General features: G+C 47.5%; 1 protein-coding gene across 7 annotated transcripts in view; it reads left to right on the top strand.

Moving 5' to 3' along the window:
- NUCKS1 (nuclear casein kinase and cyclin dependent kinase substrate 1) overlaps positions 1-24,103 on the top strand; it is a 101,342-nt gene that overhangs the window by 20,010 nt on the left and 57,229 nt on the right. For all 7 annotated transcript variants that reach the window (XM_077295134.1, XM_077295132.1, XM_077295139.1 and 4 more), the window contains exons 3-4: positions 7,113-7,215; positions 8,756-8,820. In XM_077295134.1, the coding sequence (XP_077151249.1) occupies positions 7,113-7,215; positions 8,756-8,820 (168 nt within the window). The remainder of the gene's footprint in view (positions 1-7,112; positions 7,216-8,755; positions 8,821-24,103) is intronic.

Raw genomic sequence — 24,103 nt, 5'->3', positions numbered from 1 at the left:
AGTAGGTCTCTAGGGTGAGCGGGGAGCTGCAGCAGCAGCGTTGCGGCTCCTAGGTGGATTCCTCACTGCGTGGGGGTTCCAGGTGGCATAAACCCGCAAAACCAGTGTAAGGGGTCCCGCCACGCGCCTTAACGGCCGTATCAGGGAGCACCAGCGGCGTGGAGCCGGGCTTCCTGACAGGTAACGCGCATGCGCGGGTGCCGTACTGCCTGCTGGGGCGGCGCATGGCATGCTGGGGCGGCGCACAGCGGGGTGCGATATGCATGCTGGTCCCGACGGGGGCGCGTGCGAGAATCGGTGCTTCACTAAGGTATTTAATGGCGGTTGCCTCACTGGCTGGTTGCTCTAATGGAGTCCAGCCAGTGCTCCCCAGCAGCCATGAGTGACCCTGAATTGCAGGGCTCACCAGCACAGGTACCGCAGCAGCAGCAAAAACGCCGGCAGCAGGGGAAAGGAACCTCTCATGACCAGCGGCGTGGAGTTGGAGCACGGTCAGGATCCCAGCACAGCAAGAATTCTAGTGCTGCATCCGGATCAAAGGAGCATCCCATAGTCGATATGGACCATCCACAGCCGGTACTGAGGGTACACCAGGTGGTGAGCGATCTCCATGAATGCTCCGGCTAATAGAGCCTACCTTTTCTCTTGCTTATTCTAAGGAAAGAAAAGCTCAGGGAAGTCCAAACACAGGATCTGCACTTTGTAAAGAAGATTTACCTGCCATGTGGGAAAAGAGGTTGTGTAAATCCTGTATAGAGGAAACACTCTGCGAGGGGCTTCCAGGGTTCGCTACAGAGCTCAAATCATTAATTAAAACTCAGGTGGAAGACACCTTTAAATCTCTCCACGAGGATAAAAAACGTAAAAAGATCAGACACAAATCCCCTATATCTGACCCCAGTGACACAGATAGCGGGGAGATTAGTTCGAGTTCTTCAAATTCCTCATCTTCATCATCGTCCTCTTCTCGGGGGGGGGGGGGGGGCGTAGTTGCTTCCCATTAGAAGAAACGGACTCCCTGGTTAAAGCTGTCAGAAGCACCATGGAACTAACTGATTCTCACCCTAAAAAAACAGTCCAAGATATTATGAAAAAAGAGTATTTCCACTCAATGATAAAATACAGGCTCTAATTAATAAAGAGTGGAAAAAAACCTGTAAGAAAGGCCTTGCTTACTCCAAGAGGAAATATCCTTTTGAGGACCCAACATGCTCCTTCTGGGAAAAAGCTCCCAAATTAGACATAGCCATTGCTAAGGCGTCAAAAAAGTTTGCCCTACCTTTTGAGGATATGGGAGTCCTAAAGGACCCCATGGACAAAAAAGCGGATGCTTTTCTAAAAAGTTCCTGGGAAGCAGCTGGAGGGGGGTCTAAAACCAGCAGTGGCCGCGGCTTGTACTTCCCGCTCCCTAATGGTGTGGTTAGATCAGCTAGAATCTCAACTCAAAGCAAAATCATCCAGAGACAGCATTTTAAGTACCTTGCCAGTAATGAAAGGCGCTGCCGCCTTTCTGGCCGATGCATCGGCAGATTCTATCAGGCTGACGGCCAGATCAGCAGTCTTCTCCAATGCAGCTAGACGAGCACTCTGGCTCAAATGTTGGCCTGGAGACCTCTAAACAAAGTCTAAACTTTGTAATATTCCCTGTGAAGGAGAATTTCTATTTGGCACCACTCTGGATGATATTCTGGAAAAGGCAGGGGACAAAAAGGTCCTTTCCCATCCTGGCATATCCATCTTACAAATGTCCCTTTCGGAGTAAGAGATTCAACCGTAGAAAACCCCCTAGAACACAGGACAGGTGGGAAGACAAAAAGAACAAAAATAAGGGGTTTATATTCAACAAGAGCCCCACCTATACCAAAAAACCCTCACAATGAACTTTCGCCCCAGGTGGGAGGAAGATTGTCCCTCTTTTTCTCAGCCTGGGAAAAGATAACCAGCAGCGCCTGGATTCTAGACTTGATAAGATCGGGACTAAAGTTCAAATTCCTCACCTTTCCTCAACCGTCCTTCCTGGTAACATCTCAAGAGAGCTTCTCTTCAGGAGCGAATAGCTCTGGAACAGGAAGTCACAACGTTGCTAGGCAAAGGGGTTCTTCTGGAAGTCCCTCTCCGAGAAAAAGGGAGAGGGTTCTATTCTCCGGTTTTTCTCAGGAAGAAGCCAGACGGGTCTTTCAGGACAATTATCAATTTAAAAAATTTAAACAAGCACCTGATTGTGGAACCTTTCAAAATGGAAAGAATAAAAACAGCAGTCAAAATGTTGTTTCCGCGTTGTTTCATGGTAGTACTCGATTTAAAGGACGCATACTACCACGTCCCCATTCACAGAGACTTCCAAAAATTCCTCAGGGTGGCGATCGAAATCGAAGGGATTGTAAAGCATTTTCAGTTTGCAGCTCTCCCTTTCGGTCTCGCGATAGCCCCACGGGTATTCACCAAATTGATAGCAGAAGTCATGGCAGATCTGATAAAAAACAAAACACCCTAATCGTCCCATACCTAGACGATTTCCTGGTGATAAGCAACTCTCCCCAGCATTGCAAAAACCAACTAGAGATGGTAATGGACTCTTTAAAAAAACCTTAGGTTGGCTCCTAAAACTAGAAAAGTCCAGGTTAATACCGAGTCAGATTCAGGAATATCTGGGCATCATGTTAGATTCCATCTCCCAAGAGTGTCGCCTACCCCAAGAGAAAATCCAAAAGATGGTGGGAGTAGTGTCCCGGGCAAGGGAACTCCCCTCTATATCGCTTCGAGAAGCAATGTCTCTTCTGGGGTCTATGACAGCCTGCATTTCTGCGATCCAATGGGCCCAGTCACATACGAGGGAACTCCAATGGCAGATATTAGCAGAGGAAATTTCTCTGAAAGGAAATTTAGAAAGTCAGTTCACCTTCTCGTCAAACACAATCCTCTCACTAGATTGGTGGACAAAGGAGTGCAATCTGGGCCGCGGTGTTCCATGGGTAATCCCAGTGTCAAAAGTGGTAACCACAGACGCAAGTCCCATGGGTTGGGGGGCTCACCTACACGATCTAGTGGCTCAGGGGACATGGTCAGACGACTTAAAAGCAGTATCCTCAAATATGAAGGAACTACTAGCAGTGAAATTCACACTTACAGAATTCCTAACCCCCTTTCGCTCTCATCATGTAAGATTATTTTCGGACAACAGGGTGGTAGTGGCCTACATAAACCATCAGGGAGGTACCCACTCTCAATCACTGATGGAAGTGACACATTCAATCTTACAGATGGCCGAGAACAATTTCACATCCTTGACGGCCCTTCACATAAAAGGGGTGGACAATTTCAAGGCAGACTACCTAAGTCGGTTCTGCCTAAAACAAGGGGAATGGGAGTTGAACCAGTCCATATTCAATCAGATCACGGAGAAGTGGGGAACTCCTGTAATAGATCTCTTTGCGAACAATCTAAATCTGAAGGTGACCACCTTTAGTTCCATAAACCCAGCAGGGAACCCGGTGGCGTTGGACGCCTTCCTAATAAGGAAGATAAGGGAGGACAGTGCCCAGGTAATATTAATTGCCCCTTTCTGGCCGAAAAGAATTTGGTTTTCTTGGGTCAGAAGAATGTCTATAACAGACCCTTGGATACTCCCAGATCTGCCCAATCTCCTATTCCAGGGACCAGTAACACACCCGCAGGTAGCGAGTTTACACATGACGGCTTGGAATTTGAAAGGGGGTTACTAATGGAGAAAGGCTTTTCTCAAGGTTTAGTATCAACCCTCCTGAAAAGTAGAAAATTAACAACCACCAAACAATATGGTAAAATTTGGAAGAAATTCCTCTCTTCCTCAGCTTCTAGAGTCTCTGAGGGAATCCCGCTTAAAGCAGTTTTGGAATTTTTACAAAATGGGCTAGAAAAAGGCCTAGCCACAAGTACACTGAAGGTTCATATTGCAGCACTAAGGGCACTGTTTAACTACAACCTAGCAAGGAATCATTGGGTATCCAGATTCGTTAAGGCGGCAGAAAAATCTAGACCTCTACCCTTACGAAGGGCCGCACAGTGGGACTTAAATCTGGTCCTCACAGCCCTAACTAGACCCCCCTTTGAGCCCTTAGAAGAACTTCCCTTAAGGATTCTATCCTTCAAAACCTCCCTTTTGGTAGCCCTTACTTCAGCCCGAGGAATTAGTGACATACAAGCCTTGTCAGCCGGACTACCCTTCACGCAAATATTGAATGACAGGGTGGTATTAAAAACAGATCCGGCATATTTACCAAAAGTAGCTTCCCGATTCCATAGATCCCAAGAGATCTCCCTTCCCTCCTTTTGTCCAAACCCTAAAAACGAGGGGGAAAAATCATTACACACATTGGATGTTAAAAGATGTCTCATCCATTACCTGGAGAGAGGTACCGCCTTTTTATCTGTAGGTTTCCTGTCCTTGGTGGGTGGATCCCCTCTCTCCGTGGTGCCGTCATGGGCTCAGAAAAACACCGTTATTGGTGAGTAACTACCATTTTCCATTCAAAAAGCCAAATGGCGTGCCTTCCCTTCCGAGCCCTGCCGTGCACCCAAACAGTGGTTTACCCCCCACATATGAGGTATCAACGTACTCAGGACAAATTGGACAACAACTTTCGTGGTCCAGTTTCTCCTTTTTACCCTTGGGAAAATAAAAAAAATGTTGCTAAAAGATCATTTTTGTGACTAAAAGGTTAAATGTTTATTTTTTCCTTCTGTGTTGCTTCTGCTGCTGTGAAACACCTGAAGGGTTAACAAACATCTTGAGTGTGGTTTTGAGCACCTTGAGGGGTGTAGTTTTTAGAATGGTGTCACTTTTGGGTATTTTCAGCCATATAGAACCCTCAAACTGACATCAAATGTGAGGTGGTCCCTAAAAAAAAAAATGGTTTTGTAAATTTTGTTGTAAAAATGAGAAATCACTGGTCAAATTTTACCCCTTTAACTTCCTAGCAAAAAAAATTGTTTCCAAAATTGTGCTGATGTAAAGTAGCAATGTGGGAAATGTTATTTATTAACTATTGTGTGTCACATAACGCTCTGATTTAACAGATTAAAAACTCAAAATGTGAAAATTAAGAAATTTTCAAAATTTTCGCCAAATTTCAGTTTTTTTTCCGCAAATAAACGCAGAAATGATCGGCCTAAATTTACCACTAACATGAAGCCCAATATGTCACGAAAAAACAATCTCAGAATCGCTAGGATCCGTTGAAGCATTCCTGAGTTATTACCTCATAAAGGGACACTGGTCAGAATTGCAAAAAATGGCCAGGTCATTAAGGTCAAAATAGGCTGGGTCATGAAGGGGTTAAATAAGCACTCCCATCAAAATTTTTAGTCTTTATGTATTACAATTATATAGCAGCACTGTGTACTCAACCTCTTAACGACCTTTGTGGTTTTGTTGCTGCTTCCCAGAGCCATAGCTTTTATGCTATGCTATCCGCTTCCCTGCACTGTGTCAGCGCCGGCCCTAAAGCACAGCGGTGACGTCACCGCTGTGCTCTGTTTTACGGCCGGCCGGCGCTGACACAGTGCAGGGAAGCGGACGCCGGGGGACCCGACAGACACCTGAATGTAAGTATGTAGTGTTTGGGGTTTTTTTACATTTACACTGGTAACCAGGGTAAACATCGGGTTACTAAGCGCGGCCCTGCGCTTCGTAACCCGATGTTTACCCTGGTTACCAGTGAAGACATCGCTGAATCCGCGTCACACACGCTGATTCAGCGGGTGATCCAGCGATGAAATAAGGTCTTCTAGCTCCGACAAACGATGTCACAGCAGGATCCTGATCGCTGCTGCGTGTCAAACACAACGATATCGCTATCCAGGACGCTGCAAAGTCACGGATCGTTATCGTTAAGTTGTTCAGTGTGAAGGTACCTTAAGTCATAGGTTGTGAAGGGTGTTAAAAGTAGTTCTAAGCTCTATGTAGAAACATACCGGCAGTCCATTTTACTTATGTGAGTCGTAAGTTACTGCAAAAGAACCTGGCAGGGGGAAGACTGGGGGATTTGGATGTTAAGCCCCTGGGTACATTTACTTCACCTGTGGGAAGTTATACCATCCAGCTGCCATACCATCACCCCAGAGGACCCCTTTAAGCAGCGTTGGTCCCTACTGACCAAATACCACAGGTGGCATCACGAACACAAACTTTATTCACCAAACCCTTAAAAGAATTCTCCCTCTTATGAGTCCCCAGGGCCACTGACCGGGTCGCAGCCACCGTGACAACCCGGTACCGAGTACCCCACTACCCTGGCGGGCGACTCAACTTGGCGTCACAAACAGGATGTACCCGGGGGTGATCTGCTGGGGGCGAAACATCCTATAACCGAGGACTGGAAAATCTAGGCAGGAGTTAGAGGAATGATTTATGCATGGAAAAGAGACTTTGTGTTTCTAAATAAAGCAAAGAGAAGAGTTAACTGCGTAGAAAAGCAAAATGATCAATTGTAAGTGCACATTGCTAGATTACTGAAAATGTGACAAATTTTTGTAGAAAATATGCACAATATTTTAATATCTTCTCTATGAGGTCTGTGTTCCATTTAATTAATCTTCAAACTGGCTGCTGCAAGATCTGAGATAATTTTGAACAATATTTCCCCTGCATTATACTGGAGTGGGATTGACCAGTCATGGTTTTTTACAATGCTATTCTCATTTGGCGGCAGGAGGTGGTGTGACTCCGTCTTGCAACTGTTCACGAGGCTTTTGTGGTTACTTTTTTTTAATCCTCAAAATGGTCAATTATTGATCTGATAAACTGATCCATTGCCATCAGAATATGGGGGGGGGGGGGGTGTATGGGTGTATGTCTTAATGTGGTTATACTTTAGAAATGTATTATTACATTTTCTGTGGTGGAGAATTGCCATCACAGAGTTGTCCTGAACATTTTCAATTTTATTTCTGTGATAACCCAGTAATTCTACAGTTTCTCTGATAACACTGCTGACACTTCAAATGCAACACCCATCCAACAGTCATGAGGGAGAGAACTTTGCAGTGACTTTTATTTTTTTTCCTAGTTTTGTTTGTATATGCTTTAATGCTTTTCCAAACTTTGGGAAAACAAATTTTGTGTTATTTAATAGATGAGGAATATGGAAGAGAATCGGCTCCTCCTGCAAAGAAATCTCGGTCCTCTCCTAGAGAGGTGAAGGAGAAGAAGCCTGCCAAAAACTCACAGGATGATAGGTAAAGGTGCACATTTATTAGTAAGAATGTCCCTAAGTAACAAATCTAAAGTAGGTGGTGTTTATATGTGCATTAGTGCTTGGATTTTTATATTGCAAACTATATAAATGTTTTTGCTGCCCTTTAACCCCTTCACCGCCGGAGCTGTTTTCGTTTTTCGCTACCCTCCTTCCCAGAGCCATAACTTTTTTATTTTTCCGTCAATTTGGCCATGTGAGGGCTTATTTTTTGCGGGACGAGTTGTACTTTTGAACGACGTCATTGGTTTTAGCATGTCGTGTACTAGAAAACGGGAAAAAAATTCCAAGTGCAGTGAAATTGCAAAAAAAGTGCAATCCCACACTTGTTTTTTGCTTGCCTATTTTGCTAGGTTCACTAAATGCTAAAACTGACCTGCCATTATGATTCTCCAGGTCACTACGAGTTCATAGACACCTAACATGACTAGGTTATTTTTCACCTAAGTGGTGAAAACAAATTCCAAACTTTGCAAAAAACAAACAAAATTGCGCCATTTTCCGATACTCGTAGCGTCTCCATTTTTCGTGATCTGGGGTCAGGTGAAGGCTTATTTTTTGCGTGCCGAGCTGGCGTTTTTAATGATAGCATTTTGGTGTAGATACGTTCTTTTGATCGCCCGTTATTGCATTTTAATGCAATGTCGTGGCGACCAAAAAAACGTAAATCTGGCGTTTCGAATTTTTTTTCTCATTACGCCATTTAGCGATCAGGTTAATGCTTTTTTTTATTGATAGATCGGGCGATTCTGAACGCGGCGATACCAAATATGTGTAGGTTGGGTTTTTTTTTTATTGATTTATTTTGATTGGGGCGAAAGGGGGGTGATTTAAACTTTTATATTTTTTTTTTATTTTTTTCACATTTTTAAAAACTTTTTTTTTTTTACTTTTGCCATGCTTCTATAGCCTCCATGGGAGGCTAGAAGCAGGCACAGCCCGATCGGCTCTGCTATGCAGCAGTGATCATAAGATCGCTGCTACACAGCAGATTTGCAGGTGTGCTGTGAGCGCCGACCACAGGGGGGCGCTCACAGCCACCGGCAATCAGTAACCATAGAGGTCTCAAGGACCTCTATGGTTACAATGGAGGAGCATTGCCGACCCCCGATCATGTGACGGGGGTCGGCGATGCGCTCATATCCGGCCGCACGGCCGGATGCGGTAGTTAAATGCCGCTGTCTGCGTTTGACAGCGGCATTTAACTAGTTAATAGCGGCGGGTGATCGCGATTTCACCCGCCGCTATTGCGCACACATGTCAGCTGTAATAAACAGCTGACATGTCGCAACTTTGATGTGCGCTCACCGCCGGAGCGCACATCAAAGCGGGGGTCCCGACATGTGACGTACTATACCGTCACATGTCGGGAAGGGGTTAATGAGATTCTTCTAATTGTACATATCCTAGTCCCAATAAACTGTATTAACTGGTTAAAGCACAACTCCATTGTGTTTTTTTTGTTTTTTTTTCCCTTGTGCAAGTTAAGATAATTTTTTAAAAATGATTCTCATTCTAAACAGTGAAGAATCTGATGAAAAAGAGGTGAAGGTCAAGAAAACCAAAAAAGATGAGGCCGACTCTGCAGGTAATTTCTTTCTTTAATTTCTGATGCAAGGAAAATGAAAATGTTTCATATTAATCACTGCACTAAAGATGCACTGGACTAATTAATCACTGTAAAGCTGTGTGCACACGTTGCGTTTTTTTTCCGCTATAAAAACCCATAAACGCATACAAATGCATCCTATCATTTAGAATGCATTCTGCAATTTTTGTGCACATGATGCTTTTTATTTTTTTCCGCGAAAAAAACACATCATGTTCATTAATTTTGTGGGGTTTTTTCGCATTGTTCCCACTATATAATGTATTTGGAAAGCTCCGGGAAAAAAAAACGCATGCAGATTTCTTGCAAAAGATGTCCGGTTTTCTTCAGGAGTTTTCTGCAAGAAATTCTTACGTGTGCACATACCCTCAGGATATGTTCACACATGTTTCGGTGCATTTTTGTTCCCAATGTTTTTATGCTAACTTAGCTGCGTTTTGCAGTACCATCTATGTCTGAGATTTCAGAAATCTCATGCACACAGCTTTTTTTTTTTCTTTTTTTTTTTTTCAGTATTTTGTGCAAAGCCTCAGGTTTTACAGAATAGAGCATGTTGCTTCCCCCCCCCCGAAGCGGTTTTCACCCATTGAAAGTAATGGGTGGTGGTGATAAATGAAGTGTGGGGGCTGGACAGGGGCTTGATAACATGCAGAGGGACAACTGGACTGGGGAAACTAGCGCCCGATCGACTAGTCAAAGGTCTAATTTGCATAAGAAACTGAGCATATAATTTACTCTGTTGCCTCATTGGGGGACACAGGACCATGGGTGTTATGCGGCTGTCCACTAGGAGGTGACACTATGCATAATCTGAAAAAGATTTACTGTGGCTCCTCCTCTGCAGTATACACCCCTGGACGGCGTCAGGCTTCTCCAGTTTTTGCTTAGTGTCGCATAGGAGGCACACCTAAAAGGTTTTTACTCCGTTTTTCTGACGGGATTACAGATGAAGAAAAGAGGGTCTCCTGTGAGACTCCCGGCATGGCTCCTTCCTCGGCCCCCTATTATGGGGTGCCCAGTTGAAGTAGAGATGGCTATTCCCCATGTTGCTCCTTCCCCAGTCCCTGGGGTGCTGGTTCGAAGTCGAGACCCCCCTCCTTCCCCAATTCCTTTTGGTTTCTGGGTTGAGGTCGAGGCGAGGATAAAGGCCCCTGAAGGTGACAACAGCACCCTCCCTATCCCCCTCTGGGGGTATTAGGTTGAGATACCTCAGGTAGGGCCTGTACAGGCAGCATTCTACAGCTCCCAGCAATGGGCCAGCACACTGCGCCTGCATCCAGGGACCCCAGCCCAGCTGCGGGCTCTTGTTGGGGGAGTGCAGGCAGGCATGGCACATACAGACACAGAGCTCCCTGCGCCCCTGTCTCTGCGGCAGCAACAGCTCTATACTGCCTCAGGGAGACCCCTACCGGGCTCCCCCTTCCGCTTATAGCCCCACTGCCATCTTGCCTTTAAATCCGGAGGGGTCCGGTTCAGATCCAACCCCCTCCCGGACTTTCACGCCGGCCTGGAGCCCTTCTGGGCCTCAGGCATCTAATTTAGACCCCGGCTTCGGCCTAGCTGAAGCTGCCACCTCCCCTCCGCCCCCCGGCCCGCCCCCGGATGACAAATATGACACTCTACAGTGTCATACAGGGGGTGGATCGAGACAGAAAGGGTGTGTTTTTACACAGCCTTGCTGCCTTTTTCCAGCTCTCCGCCCCCTTCTCCTCCTTTCCTCTCTGTCTCAGCAGCCATTTTCGGCTGCAGATTAACCCCGCAACTCCTGGTCTGCAGGACCAGGCAGCCAGTCTCCAGGGGGCACATATTACCTATAAGGCTCCCCAATAGGTTTCTCTACCCCTGTAAGGTCCTCTGCTGGCAGCACTTCTGCACTCTGTGCACTATGCCGGGCTCAAGGTCCAAGAGAACCAGGCTGAACTGCTATTATGCCTTCTGCACAGCCTGCGGGACCGCTCTCCCCAGTAGTAGCACGTACCCGCATTGTCAGAACTGTATACAAACTAATGTGTCAGAGCCCCAAGAAGCCCCTGCCAATGCCTCGGTGTCTAATGCCACGCCGGAATGGGCTACTCAGATATCGCAATCTATGACGCAGTCTATAGATAACCTAACCTCCACATTGCTTCAGGCTCTGCAGAGTCATGCCCCGGCTATGACCGTTACCCAGCAAAGGGAGAGCTTGACTCAGGAACAAGATGACCCTGGCACATCCTTGTCTAGGTCAGGACGCAAGCGGACCCATAGATGAAGTCCATCTGCGTCATCCCATAGCTCACAGTCATCCCCCCTCTAGGGAGAGACACCGTAGCTCCAGGTCATCTAGACCGTCCCATTCCAGGGACAGACAATGCAGATCTCTGCAATCCCCGACCAGAGAAGGCCTCCTTCCCAGCCCACTCAGCAGGGGACGCCTCAGTGATACACAGGATTCGGAAGGCATCTGCGACTCTGACTCAGACAGAGAAACGGAGGGGTCCCTGATCCCAATCCCTCCTAGCAATACAGGAGGCTAGGTACCCCTTCCCACAGAAGGACACCAAGGAATGGACAGATCCACCTTAAGTGGACCCCCCAGTCTCTAGGCTAGCAGTACAGACCCTCCTTTCACTGCCAGATAGCTCAACCCTCAGGGATGCAGCAGACCGGCAGGTAGAACGCATGGCTCGTTCAATTTTCGAGGCAGCAGGGGCATCCCTGGCTCCCGCGTTCGCCTCAGTTTGGGCTGCCAAGGCCAATCTGGCCTGGGCAAAGAATTTACAAGCTCTCCAAGCATCCGCTCCTGAGCTGTCGGACCAAGCGGTTCAAATAGCAGTTGTAGCAGACTACATGCTCCATGCAACTCTGGATTCAGCAAGGGGAGTAGCGGGGATAGCATCAAACGCCATCACGATTCGGCGTATCCTCTGGCTGCGGGAATGGAAAGCGGACGCAGCCTCAAAGAAGTCCCTCACGCACTTCCCCTACCTCAGTGGGAGACTTTTCGGTGAACAGTTGGACACTATGATATCCAACGCCACCGTGGGTAAGAGTACTTCTCTTCCCCAACTGAAACCTAAACGCACTTACAAGAAGCGTAACCAAACTCGATTCCGATCCTTTCGGAATTCCTCCGGCTGGTCCGTCTCTCGTCCAGCACAAAATCGTAACCGTTCCCCACGCAGGGACAACTCGCGATCGACGCAAAGGTCGAACAAGACCTGGCAGTCAAAAGCAGGCCAGCCTAAGCCCAGAGGAGGAAAATCTCAGACTTTCTCCTCATCATGACTCACGGACTCCGGAAGACACCACACCAGTAGGCGGCCGACTTTTGCTCTTTCATCAAGTCTTGCCTATTACAGAAGACAGGTGGGTCATGGAACTAGTGTCTTCCGGATACAAAATAGACTTCATCTCCAACCCACCGGACCAATTCTTCCTCTCTGTCCCCCCAAAACCGCCAGCCAAGGCTCGTGCCTACCACCAAGCGGTCTCCTCGCTTTTTCAAGCAGGAGTCATAGTACCGGTACCCACGACCGACTGCTTCCGAGGGTTCTACTCCAATCTGTTCGTAGTTCCCAAGAAAGGAGGCAGCGTACGGCCCATACTAGACCTAAAACAGCTCAACAAATATGTACGGGTCCGTCATTTCTGCATGGAGTCCCTTCGGTCCATCATTGCGTCCATGGAGAAGGGAGAATATCTCGCCTCCATAGACCTACAAGGCGCATACCTGCATGCATATACCCATTGCACCTGCCCATCAGAGGTTTCTCAGGTTCGCAATAGGCCAGGACCACTACCAATTTGTGGCTCTCCCTTTCGGACTCTCCACAGCTCCCAGAGTGTTCACCAAGGTCATGGCAGCCACCATGGACGTCCTGCACTCCAGAGGCATAGTAGTCGTTCCATACCTGGACGATCTACTCATCAAGGCTCCCACCTTCAAGGACTGCGAGCTCAGCGTCTCAATCACAACCGATACTCTGTCGCATGGGCTGGTTAATCAACCTACAAAAGTCATCACCAACCCCGAGTCAGTCCCTGGCCTTCCTGGGAATGTTGTTCAGCACCTCCAGGGGTCTAGTGCTCCTTCCCAAGGACAAGGCACCCTCCTCTGCAAACCCCCTCGATCTCTCCGGTTTGCCATGAGAGTCCTCGGCAAGATGGCAGCAGCAATAGAAGCTGTCCCATTTGCCCAGTTTCACCTCAGACCTCTCCAACTAGCCATTCTCAAGTCCTGGGACAGGAATCCCTTTTCTCTCGACAGGGTTCCAGCTAACGTCGTCAACCAGGAGGTCCCTGCACTGGTGGCTCAAGCCAACCTCACTAGCAAGGGGAAATCCTTTCTCACAGGTCAATGGAAGGTTCTGACCACCGACGCGAGCCTGACGGGCTGGGATGCGGTGCACCTACACCACAGGGCAAGTGGTCCCCAGTGGAAGCGACCATGCCCATCAACATCCTGGAAATTCGTGCCATACTTCTGGCATTGAGGGCCTTCCGTCACTTACTGGCAGCCTCTCACATCAGAATACAGTCGGACAATGCCACGGCTGTGGCATATGTGAATCACCAAGGGGGGGACCCGCAGTACCCAGGCGATGCGAGAAGTGTCACACATCCTCCGCTGGGCGGAGGACACGGGGTCGGTTCTTTCGGCGGTCCACATTCCGGATGTGGACAACTGGGAAGCAGACTTCCTCAGCCGACAAGGAATAGACTCGGGAGAGTGGTCTCTCCATCCCGAAATTTTTCAACAGATCTGTCTCCGCTGGGGGACCCCGGATGTGGACCTAATGGCATCCCACTTCAATGCCAAGGTCTCCAACTTCATGGCCAGAACACACGATCCGCGGTCGCTCGGAGCAGAAGCTCTGGTTCAGGACTGGACCCAGTTCCAGCTTCTGTATATTTCTCTAGTAGCCTTCCACGACAGCCACCAGGAGGTTGTCTCCACACCCTAATGGGGGACAGGAAGCACAAGAGGTTAAAAACCCCTCCCATTAACCAGTGTCTTTCCTGTCCCCCATGGGGCATGGAGAGGTTACTGGTGCGCTGCAGCGGCGGCTCTAGCAGTGTACCTTGTTTCTTTTTCTTCTGCCGGGCACTAATGGTCGGGTCCCTCGGGGCTTCCTCCTGCGCTGTGCCTCCCGTCTCCTCTGGATTCTGGGACCGCGTTCCCGGTCCTCCTGCGTCCTCTTGCGGGGACAAAGCTGGCCGGTGAGCCCATCCCGGAGGCCTCCCTGAGCTCTCCGGCGTCTCCCCCTCCTGCGCACGCTCTTCGGCGACCCGGAAGTCAGGGGATACTCCACTTCCGGGTCGGCGCTCCTGTACAGGAGCGACACAGTCCAGCGCTATGGATCACCGAACGACGTGAGGCACGCTGCATCCTCGCACGCCTGCCTGGGACGGCGGAGGGGGAGGGGCGGCGAATTGCCTCGCGCTGGTGCAGGCTTATTTTCTATATAAGCTGCGAAGACTTCACAGGTAAGCCTGCTGTAAGCATGGATTCGTCTTGCCCTGCAGCTGCAGCCCAGCGCTCCTCAAGCCCTAGTAAGTGTGGCAGAGATGGGTCCCATTTAAAGGTAGTTTTATATACACCTTCTTACACCGCTTTCTCTCTTTGCAGGGGGTCAAGTCTGGCCCTAAAAACATTACCAAACGCAAATGTGCTACCTGTAATGTGAAAATGCCACTAGATTGGGAGAAAAAGTTGTGCCAACCTTGTACAGATAAAATTGTCCGGGCGGAACACCCTTCATTGATTGAGGAAATCTGCTCCCTGGTTAGGCAGGAGGTTCAAACCTCTCTGGCCACGCTAGCCCCGCCTCCACCGCCACCACCATCCTCACCTGGTCCATCTCTCCCCAAAAAGAGAAAAATCCAGGAGTATTGAGTCAGTCTGAGGGATCTTATACGTCTTCTTCAGTCAAATGGGAGGATGTGTTACCCCATAATCTGCGGAAATTAGGAAATATCTTTTTTCCTCTGAATACATTGAGGAATTGGTGTCTGCAGTGAGGAACACGATGGGGCTAAAAGAGGAATCAGTTCCTCAGTCTATACAAGACAAATTATTCGGTATACATACTGAAAAACAACCTGGGTTTCTCGTCCATAAAAGCATAATAGATATGATTAATAATGAATGGGAATTGCCTGAGAAGCGTCTAACAACTCCTCCAGACTTTAAACATCGGTTTCCTCTTGATGAGGACTCAATAAAATGGAACATCCCAAAAATTGATGTTCAGGTGGCTAGAGTGGCTAAAAAAAGGCTCTGCCGTTCGAGGATTCCTCCCAGTTGAAAGACCCCTTAGATAGGAAGATTGAGAGCCTTCTCAAAAAATCCTGGGAAACGTCTACCTCAGCCCTAAGATTCAATATTGCATCCACCTGCGTGGCCCGCTCTCTCTTCCGCTGGATAGAAGAGCTAGAAAACCACATCTCTCAGGGTACTCCGAGAGGAAGTTCTGGACTCCTTGCCTATTCTGCATAGAGCAACTGGATTCCTCGCAGATGCCTCACTGGAATCTATCCGGGTGGCAGCCAGAACCTTGGTCCAGACAAATTCAGCCAGAAGAGCTCTCTGGTTAAAAATGTGGAGCGGAGACGTCACTTCCAAAATAAAACGATGTTCCATTCCCTTTAAGGGTGACTGTGTTTGGGCCCTCGTTAGATGACATCTTGGAGAAGGCCACAGACAGAAAGAAAACTCTTCCTGAACAGAGGCCTCCCAGGAAGCGTTTTTTCCGAGCTTCCCAGTCCCAGCCCTCCCAGGGTAGAGGGAAAGGAAAAACCCGGGAGGTGGAGTTATGCTAAGGGGAAGCCTAAAAACATCCTTATTCCCCAGCAAACTCATCAAGAAAAACAATGACTCCGATCCGGTGGGGGGGAGGCTTTCGAACTTCGTTCACAGTTGGCAGAATATCTCCAACAGCCCCTGGGGTGGTCAGTGTTATACAACAGGGGCTTCTGATAGAGTTCGATGCACCTCTCCGCAGGATCTTAAGAGTCACCTCCCCGGAGACTCAAAAGTTGATGATCGCTGGAATTCAGGACTTGCTAGATTCGAGAGCTATCTCCATGGTCCCAGTGAACGAGCAAGGGAAAGGGCACTATTCCCGTATCTTCATGATAAAAAAGCCTTCCGGGCAATCTCTGATTATAATAAATCTGAAAGCTCTCAACAAATATATAACTTACCGCAAGTTCAAGATGGAGTCAGTAAAAACAGCCATCCCTCTAATCACTCCTCATTCATATATGGCAACAATAGACCTCAAGGATGCCTATTTCCATATTCCAATGCATCCTCGTGCACAGGAAATACCTAAGATTTGCGGTCCAATACAATCAAAAAATCTTACATTTCCAATACAATGTTCTCCCCTTCGGGATCTCCTCAGCCCCAAGGGTGTTTTCCAGAGTCATGGCGGAAACGGTAGCCCATATCAGGAGCCAAGACATCGCTATAGTGCCCGTACTTGGACTACCTTCTAATAATTGGTCCTTCCCCCGAAATTCTCATTCAGAGAATTTCCAAAACTCTGAACATCTTACAGCTTTTGGGCTGGATACCAAATCTAAAAAAGTCTCAGCTATCACCATCAAAGGTGAGGAAATTCCTCGGGGTCCTCTTGGATTCAGAAAATCAGAAATCTTTCCTACCAGAGGAACACCAAATAAATCTAATTTCCAAGGTCTCAGACTTCAAAAGACAACGTTCTCCGACTCTACGGGCCGCAATGTCTCTCCTGGGGTCGATGACGGCCTGTATACAATCAGTCCAGTGGGCTCAGAGCCACTCAAGAGTACTGCAGGCACACATCTTAGGGAACTGGAATCCAAATTCCCTTAACAGGAGAGTGTACACTCCTGAGAAGGTAAAGGTCTCGTTAACCTGGTGGGCGATCCAATCAAACCTGCTAAAAGGAGTAGACTGGGTACAAGATCCACTGATCACGGTGACAACGGATGCCAGTCAAAAAGGTTGGGGAGCAGTTGTCTCGCAGATCCCATTCCAGGGTCACTGGAATCAGAGAGAAAGCTCCAGTTCCTCAAACTCCAGAGAGTTGATGGCAATGGAGAGGGCTCTTCTGGCGGCCAGCAGTCTCATTATAGGTCAACATGTCAGAATTTACTCAGACAATATGACGACTGTTGCGCATCTAAAACACCAGGGAAGTCCGAAGTTCAACCAGTTGAGAGCAATATCAAACAGAATATTTTGCTGGGCAGAGAAACATCTCACTATCAGCAATACACCTCAGGGGGTCAGTGAACGTTCATGCGGATCTCCTAAGTCGTCACGACTTGCATCCAGGAGAATGGAGCCTGAAGGCTGACAGTTTCAGAATGTTGACGGACAGATGGGGACTTCCCGATATAGACCTTCTAGCGTCAAGCCAGAATGCACAGGTCGAGAACTACTTCTCCCTAAACCCCAGAGACAGGTCTCGGAGTAGACGCCTTCGCTCATGCATGGAGGTTTCATCTAGCATACGTGTTCCCTCCAATACCGTTACTTGCGAAGACCCTCCGGAAGATCAGGGACGATCAAGTCCAGACTATCCTAGTAGCTCCGGCATGGCCGAAAAGAAGCTGGTACCACCTCATAAAAGAACTGAAGGTGGATGGTCCAGTTTTTCTTCAAGCATCAGAAGATCTTCTCTGCCAAGGCCCCTTTTATCATCCGGAACCACAAAAGTTCAATCTGGCAGCCTGGCTATTGAAGCCCAGGTACTAAGAGCTAAAGGTCTTTCAGAGTCAGTAATCTCTACCCTACAGAAGTCTAGAAAACCTATCACCAATGCCATATATGGCAAAATTTGGAATAGATTCTCCTCGTGGTGTCATCCTCATAATCCTGACCCTTTCCATCCTAATATCTCACAAATATTAGATTTTTTACAAAAAGGTTTAGAGTTGGGGCTGAAGCCAAGTACCTTGAAAGTTCAGGTGTCAGCCTTGAGCTCTGTCTTCGATCAAGACCTTGCAGGTCATCGTTGGATAAAGAGGTTTATGGTCGCAGCATCAAGGCATTGTCCAAGAAAACAAATTTTTGTACCATCATGGGACTTAAACAGTTCTAAAGGGCCTTACGGCTCCTCCGTTTGAGCCATTATCATGCTGTTCCTCGCAACTTCTGTCCTGCAAAACTGCTTTCTTGGTTGCAATTTCTACTGCAAGACGAGTGGGGGAAATACAGGCCCTTTCAGTTAGAGCCTTATCTTACCATAAGAGATGACTCAATCGTGTTCCGACCAGATCCATGTTTTCTTCCAAAGGTAGTGTCAGAATTTCATCGATCACAGGATATAGTCCTCCCATCGTTCTGTCACAATCCTTCAAATCCGGAAGAACACAGATTTCATACTTTGGATGTACGTCGTGTAGTGGTGTACTATTTAGAACATACTAAATCGTTCAGAATGGACAAAAATCTCTTCGTTCATCTTTCTGGCAGAAACAAGGGGAAGAAGGTAGCGAAGAGTACCATTGCCAACTGGATAAAGGCCATTGCTGAAGCATACCTAACTCTGAATATAGCTGTTCCTGCGGGCCTAAAAGCCCATTCCACCAGATCTACTTCTGTCTCTTGGGCTGAAAGGGCTGGTGCTTCAACAGAGCAGATTTGCAGGGCAGCAACATGGTCTTCCTTGCACACTTTTACTAAGCATTATAGATTGGACTTCTGGTCCAACCGGGATCTTGCCTTTGGCCGAAAGGTTCTTAAGGCTGTGGTCCCTCCCTAAATACAGAATTGGTTGGCATTCCTCCTGGTGGCTGTCATGGAAGGCTACTAGAGAAAATAGAATTATTCTTACCGTTAATTCAGTTTCTAGGAGCCTTCCACGACAGCATTAATTCCCTCCCGATGTTCTTGGATAATTTTTTCTGAGAACCTAAAGGGTAACCGGTGCTATGGGTTCAGTTGTAAGTCACTGGTTAATGGGAGGCGGGAGGGGTTTTTAACCTCTTGTGCTTCCTGTCCCCCATTAGGGTGTGGAGACAACCTCCTGGTGGCTGTCGTGGAAGGCTCCTAGAAACCGAATTAACGGTAAGAATAATTCTATTTTTTTCCACCTCTCCCCCTGATATCCAGAGTGGTGAGGAAGATCAAACAAGAGGGAGTTCCAACCATCCTAATTGCACCGGACTGGCCCAGACGCACATGGTACGCCGACATCGTACAACTCACAGCAGACGCCCCCTGGCGTCTCCCCGACCGCCACAATCTTCTATCACAAGGCCCGTTCTACCACCAGAACTCGGGGGCTCTCAATTTGACGGCGTGGCCCTTGAGACCTGGGTCCTAACCCAGGCAGGGCTCTCGACAGACGTCATTGGCACCATGATCAGAGCACGGAAACCAGCCTCTGCAAAGATTTATTACCGTACCTGGAAAGCTTTCTTTACCTGGTGCGAATCTCGTGGCCAGATCCCACTCCCTTATTCCCTACCCAAAGTACTTGGTTTTCTCCAATCGGGTCTGGAGGCCAGGCTGTCATTGGGCTCTCTTAAGAGCCAGGTGTCAGCCCTCAGTGCTTTTTCAAAGGCGCATTGCTACCAAGCCGCAAGTAAGGACTTTCCTTCAAGGGGTTTCCCGATTGGTTCCCCCCTACAGACGACCACTAGAAACGTGGGATCTCAACCTGGTCCTGACAGCATTGCAGGAACCACCCTTCGAACCCCTTAAGGAGGTCCCGCTCCGCCTTCTTTCCCAGAAGGTGGTTTTCCTGGTGGCAATTACCTCGCTACGCAGGGTGTCTGAACTGACAGCACTCTCCTGCAGACGGCCCTTCCTGGCTTTTCACCAGGACAAGGTAGTTCTTCGTGCGGTCCCATCCTTCCTTCCGAAGATTGTGTCCGACTTCCACCTCAATGAGGAAATTTCACTACCATCCCTTTGTCCGGTTCCGGTTCATAGTGGAGAAGGCTCTGCATATGCTTGACCTTGTCAGGGCATTGCGTGTATACGTGTCTAGGACTGCATCCTTCCGGAGGTCTGATTCTCTTTTCCTCCTTCCGGAAGGTGGCCACAAGGGTCTGCCAGCTTCCAAAGCTACCCTTACCAGGTGGATCAAATCCACCATACAAGAGGCCTACCGCCTTAAGAATTCTCCTCTTCCAGCTTGTATTACGGCACACTCTACACGGGCGGTAGGGGCCTCCTGGGCCATTCGGCACAAGAAGTATGTAAGGCGGCCACTTGGACTAGCTTACACACGTTTACTAAACACTACAGGGTTCATACCCAGTCCTCAGCGGACGCGAGCCTGGGTAGATGTGTCCTAAGTATAGGGGCCTGTCTGCACAATATTCGTACATTGCTTCCCACCCAGGGACTTCTTTAGGACATCCCATGGTCCTGTGTCCCCCAATGAGGCGACAGAGTAAAGGAGACTTTTGTGTACTCACCGTAAAATCTTTCTCTTAGCCTCTAATTGGGGGACACAGCTCCCACCCTGTTGCCCTTTCCGGGCCGTTGTAACTGAGTTCTCATATTGTTTTCTTGAGCTCGTACATAGTTGCCTTCTTACAGGCGTAATTATGTTATTCATGTTACATAGTTGCCTTCTTACAGGCGTAATTGTTATTCATGTTACATTCCTCCTACTGCTTTTGCACAAAACTGGAGAAGGCTGACGAAGATTTAGCAGGGAATTGGGCAATAAATAAAAAATGGCGGGCATTGGAGAATCAGACAGGTTCCCCTTAACCCCTTCCCGACCTTTGACGCATACGCTGCGTCATGAAAGTCGGTGCCAATCCAACCTGTGACGCAGCGTATGCTTCATGGAGGGATCGCGTCCCTGCAGATCGGGTGAAAGGGTTAACTCCAATTTCACCCGATCTGCAGGGACGGGGAGTGGTGCTTCAGCCCAGGGGGGGTGGCTTCACCCCCTCGTGGCTACGATCGCTCTGATTGGCTGTTAAAAGTGAAACTGCCAATCAGAGCGACTTGTAATATTTCACCCCAAAAAAACGGTGAAATATTACAATCCAGCCATGGCCGATGCTGCAATATCATCGGCCATGGCTGGAAAACCTAATCTGTACCCCCCCACACCCACCGATCTCCTCCCCAGTCCTCCGTTATGTGGTCCGCCCCCCTAAGTCGTCCTGTCCGCTCCCCCCGTGCTCTGGTCTCCCCCCCCCCCCCCCCCCCCCTCATACTTACCGGGCCTCCCGGTGTCCGTCCGTCTTCTCCATGGGCGCCGCCATCTTCCAAAATGGCGGGCGCATGCGCAGTACGCCCGCCGAATCTGCCGGCCGGCAGATTCGTTTCAGATGTATTTTGATCACTGCGATATAGCCTCACAGTGATCAAAATAAAAAAAATAGTAAATGACCCCCCCCCCCCTTTATCACCCCCATAGGTAGGGACAATAATAAATATAAATAAAAAAATTTTTTTTTTCTTTTTCTACTAGGGTTAGGGTTAGAACTAGGGTTAGGGGTAGGGTTAGGGCATGTGCACACAGTGCAGATTTGGCTGCGAATCCGCAGCGGATTGGCCACGGATCCGCAGCGGATTGGCCGCTGCGAATTCGTAGCAGTTTTCCATCAGGTTTACAGTACCATGTACACCTATGGAAAACCAAATCCGCTGTGCCCATGGTGCGGAAAATACAGTGCGGAAACGCTGTGTTGTATTTTCCGCAGCATGTCAATTTTGTGCGGATTCCGCAGCGTTTTACACCTGTTCCTCAATAGGAATCCGCAGGTGAAATCCGCACAAAAAAACACTGGAAATCCGCTGTAAATCCGCAGGTAAAACGCAGTGCCTTTTACCTGCGGATTTTTCAAAAATGGTGCGGAAAAATCTCTCACGAATCCGCAAAGTGGGCACATAGCCTTAGGGTTAGGGTTGGAATTAGGGATAGGGTTGGAAATAGGGTTAAGATTAGGCTTGTGGTTAGGGTTAAGGATAGGGTTAGGGTTGTGTTGGGGTTACAGTTGTGGTTAGGGTTGGGATTAGGGTTAGGGTGTGTTGGGGTTAGGGTTGTGGTTAGGGGTGTGTTGGGGTTAGGGTTGTGATTAGGGTTATGGCTACAGTTGGGATTGGGGTTAGTGTTGAAGTTAGAATTGAGGGGTTTCCACTGTTTAGGCACATCAGGGGTCTCCAAACGCAACATGGCGCCACCATTGATTCCAGCCAATCTTGCGTTCAAAAAGTCAAATGGTGCTCCCTCCCAAGCCCCGACGTGCGCCCAAACAGTGGTTTACCCCCACATATGGGGTATCATCGTACTCAGGACAAACTGGACAACAACATTTGGGGTCCTATTTCTCCTATTACCCTTGGGAAAATAAAAAATTCCGGGCTAAAAATCATTTTAGGAAAGAAAAATAATTTTTTATTTTCATGGCTCTGCGTTATAAACTTCTGTGAAGCACCTGGGGGTTATAAGTGCTCACTATGCATCTAGATAAGTTCCTTGAGGGGTCTAGTTTCCAAAATGGGGTCACTTGTAGGGGAGCTCCAATGTTTAGGCACACAGGGGCTCTCCAAACGCGACATGGTGTCCGCTAACGATTGGAGCTAATTTTCCATTCAAAAAGTCAAATGGCGCGCCTTCCCTTCCGAGCCTTGCCGTGCACCCAAACAGTGGTTTACCCCCACATATGAGGTATCGGCGTACTCAGGAGAAATTGCCCAACAAATTTTAGGATCCATTTTATCCTGTTGCCCATGTAAAAATGAAAATATTGAGGCTAAAAGAAATTTTGTGTGAAAAAAAAGTACTTTTTCATTTTTACGGATCAATTTGTGAAGCACCTGAGGGTTTAAAGTGCTCACTATGCATTTAGATAAGTTCCTTGGGGGGTCTAGTTTCCAAAATGGGGTCACTTGTGGGGGAGCTCCAATGTTTAGGCACACGGGGCTCTCCAAACGTGACATGGTGTCCGCTAAAGATTGGAGCCAATTTTCCATTCAAAAAGTCAAATGGCGCTCCTTCCCTTCCGAGCCCTGCCGTGCGCCCAAACAGTGGTTTAACTCCACATATGAGGTATCAGCGTACTCAGGACAAATTGGACAACCACATTCGTGGTCCAGTTTCTCCTTTTACCCTTGGGAAAATAAAAAAATTGTTGCGAAAAGATCATTTTTGTGACTAAAAAGTGAAATGTTCATTTTTTCCTTCCATGTTGCTTCTGCTGCTGTGAAACACCTGAAGGGTTAATAAACTTCTTGAGTGTGGTTTTGAGCACCTTGAGGGGTGCAATTTTTAGAATGGTGTCACTTTTGGGTATTTTCAGCCATATAGAACCCTCAAACTGACTTCAAATGTGAGGTGGTCCCTAAAAAAAATGGTTTTGTAAATTTTGTTGTAAAAATGAAAAATCACTGGTCAAATTTTAACCCTTATAACTTCCTAGCAAAAAAAAAAAATATTGTTTCCAAAATTGTGCTGATGTAAAGTAGACAGGTGGGAAATATTATTTATTAACTATTTTGTGTCACATAACTCTGGTTTAACAGAATAAAAATTCAAAATGTGAAAATTGAAAAATTTTCTAAATTTTTGCCAAATTTCCGTTTTTTTTCACAAATAAATAAACTCAGAAATTATCGACCTAAATTTACCTCTAACATGAAGCCCAATATGTCACGAAAAAACAATCTCAGAATCGCTAGGATCCGTTGAAGCGTTCCTGAGTTCTCATAAAGGGACACTGGTCAGAATTGCAAAAAACGGCCAGGTCATTAAGGTCAAAATAGGCTGGGTCATGAAGGGGTCAAATCTGCAAGTTTGATATTGAAGTGTCAAAGTGAGCTTTTCTAAAATTTCAAGAAATAAGGTCTTATGATGATCTGAGGATCCCTGCTACCTGATGTCCACCATGCTTGTACAACGCAGTGTGAAGTCAGGGACTGCAAATCATAACTTACATAACTGCTGTAATTGTCAGGAATGCTGCCATGAGAAAATAAGTGCAAACGGAGGGGGTTTTTTTTTGTCTTGTTTTTGTTGTTGTTGTTTTTTGTTTTGTACCCTCTCAACAAAAGCGGATACTCCCCTATTTAAAAAAAAAAAAAAAGGCAGCTGTGAAGGGGCTCTAGTCACTCATTGCCATTTTTAAAACTGCAATCGGAAATAAGGTTATCACGCACGCATCAGAATTTCACCTGCTGGTGGTAGCTGAAACCCTGACGAACACTATTAGGCTGGAGACACAATAGGGATTTTAAAATCTGTAAAATTTTGATGCAGGAGAGTCGGATGAGTGTCATGGGTTTATGCGAGTACAATCAGTGTGTGGTTTC

Source organism: Ranitomeya variabilis, chromosome 3 (genome assembly GCF_051348905.1).
Source record: "Ranitomeya variabilis isolate aRanVar5 chromosome 3, aRanVar5.hap1, whole genome shotgun sequence".
Lineage (NCBI taxonomy): Eukaryota > Metazoa > Chordata > Amphibia > Anura > Dendrobatidae > Ranitomeya > Ranitomeya variabilis.
The sequence above is the reverse complement of the archived record's forward strand: the minus strand, read 5'-3'. Positions and strand labels throughout refer to the sequence as shown.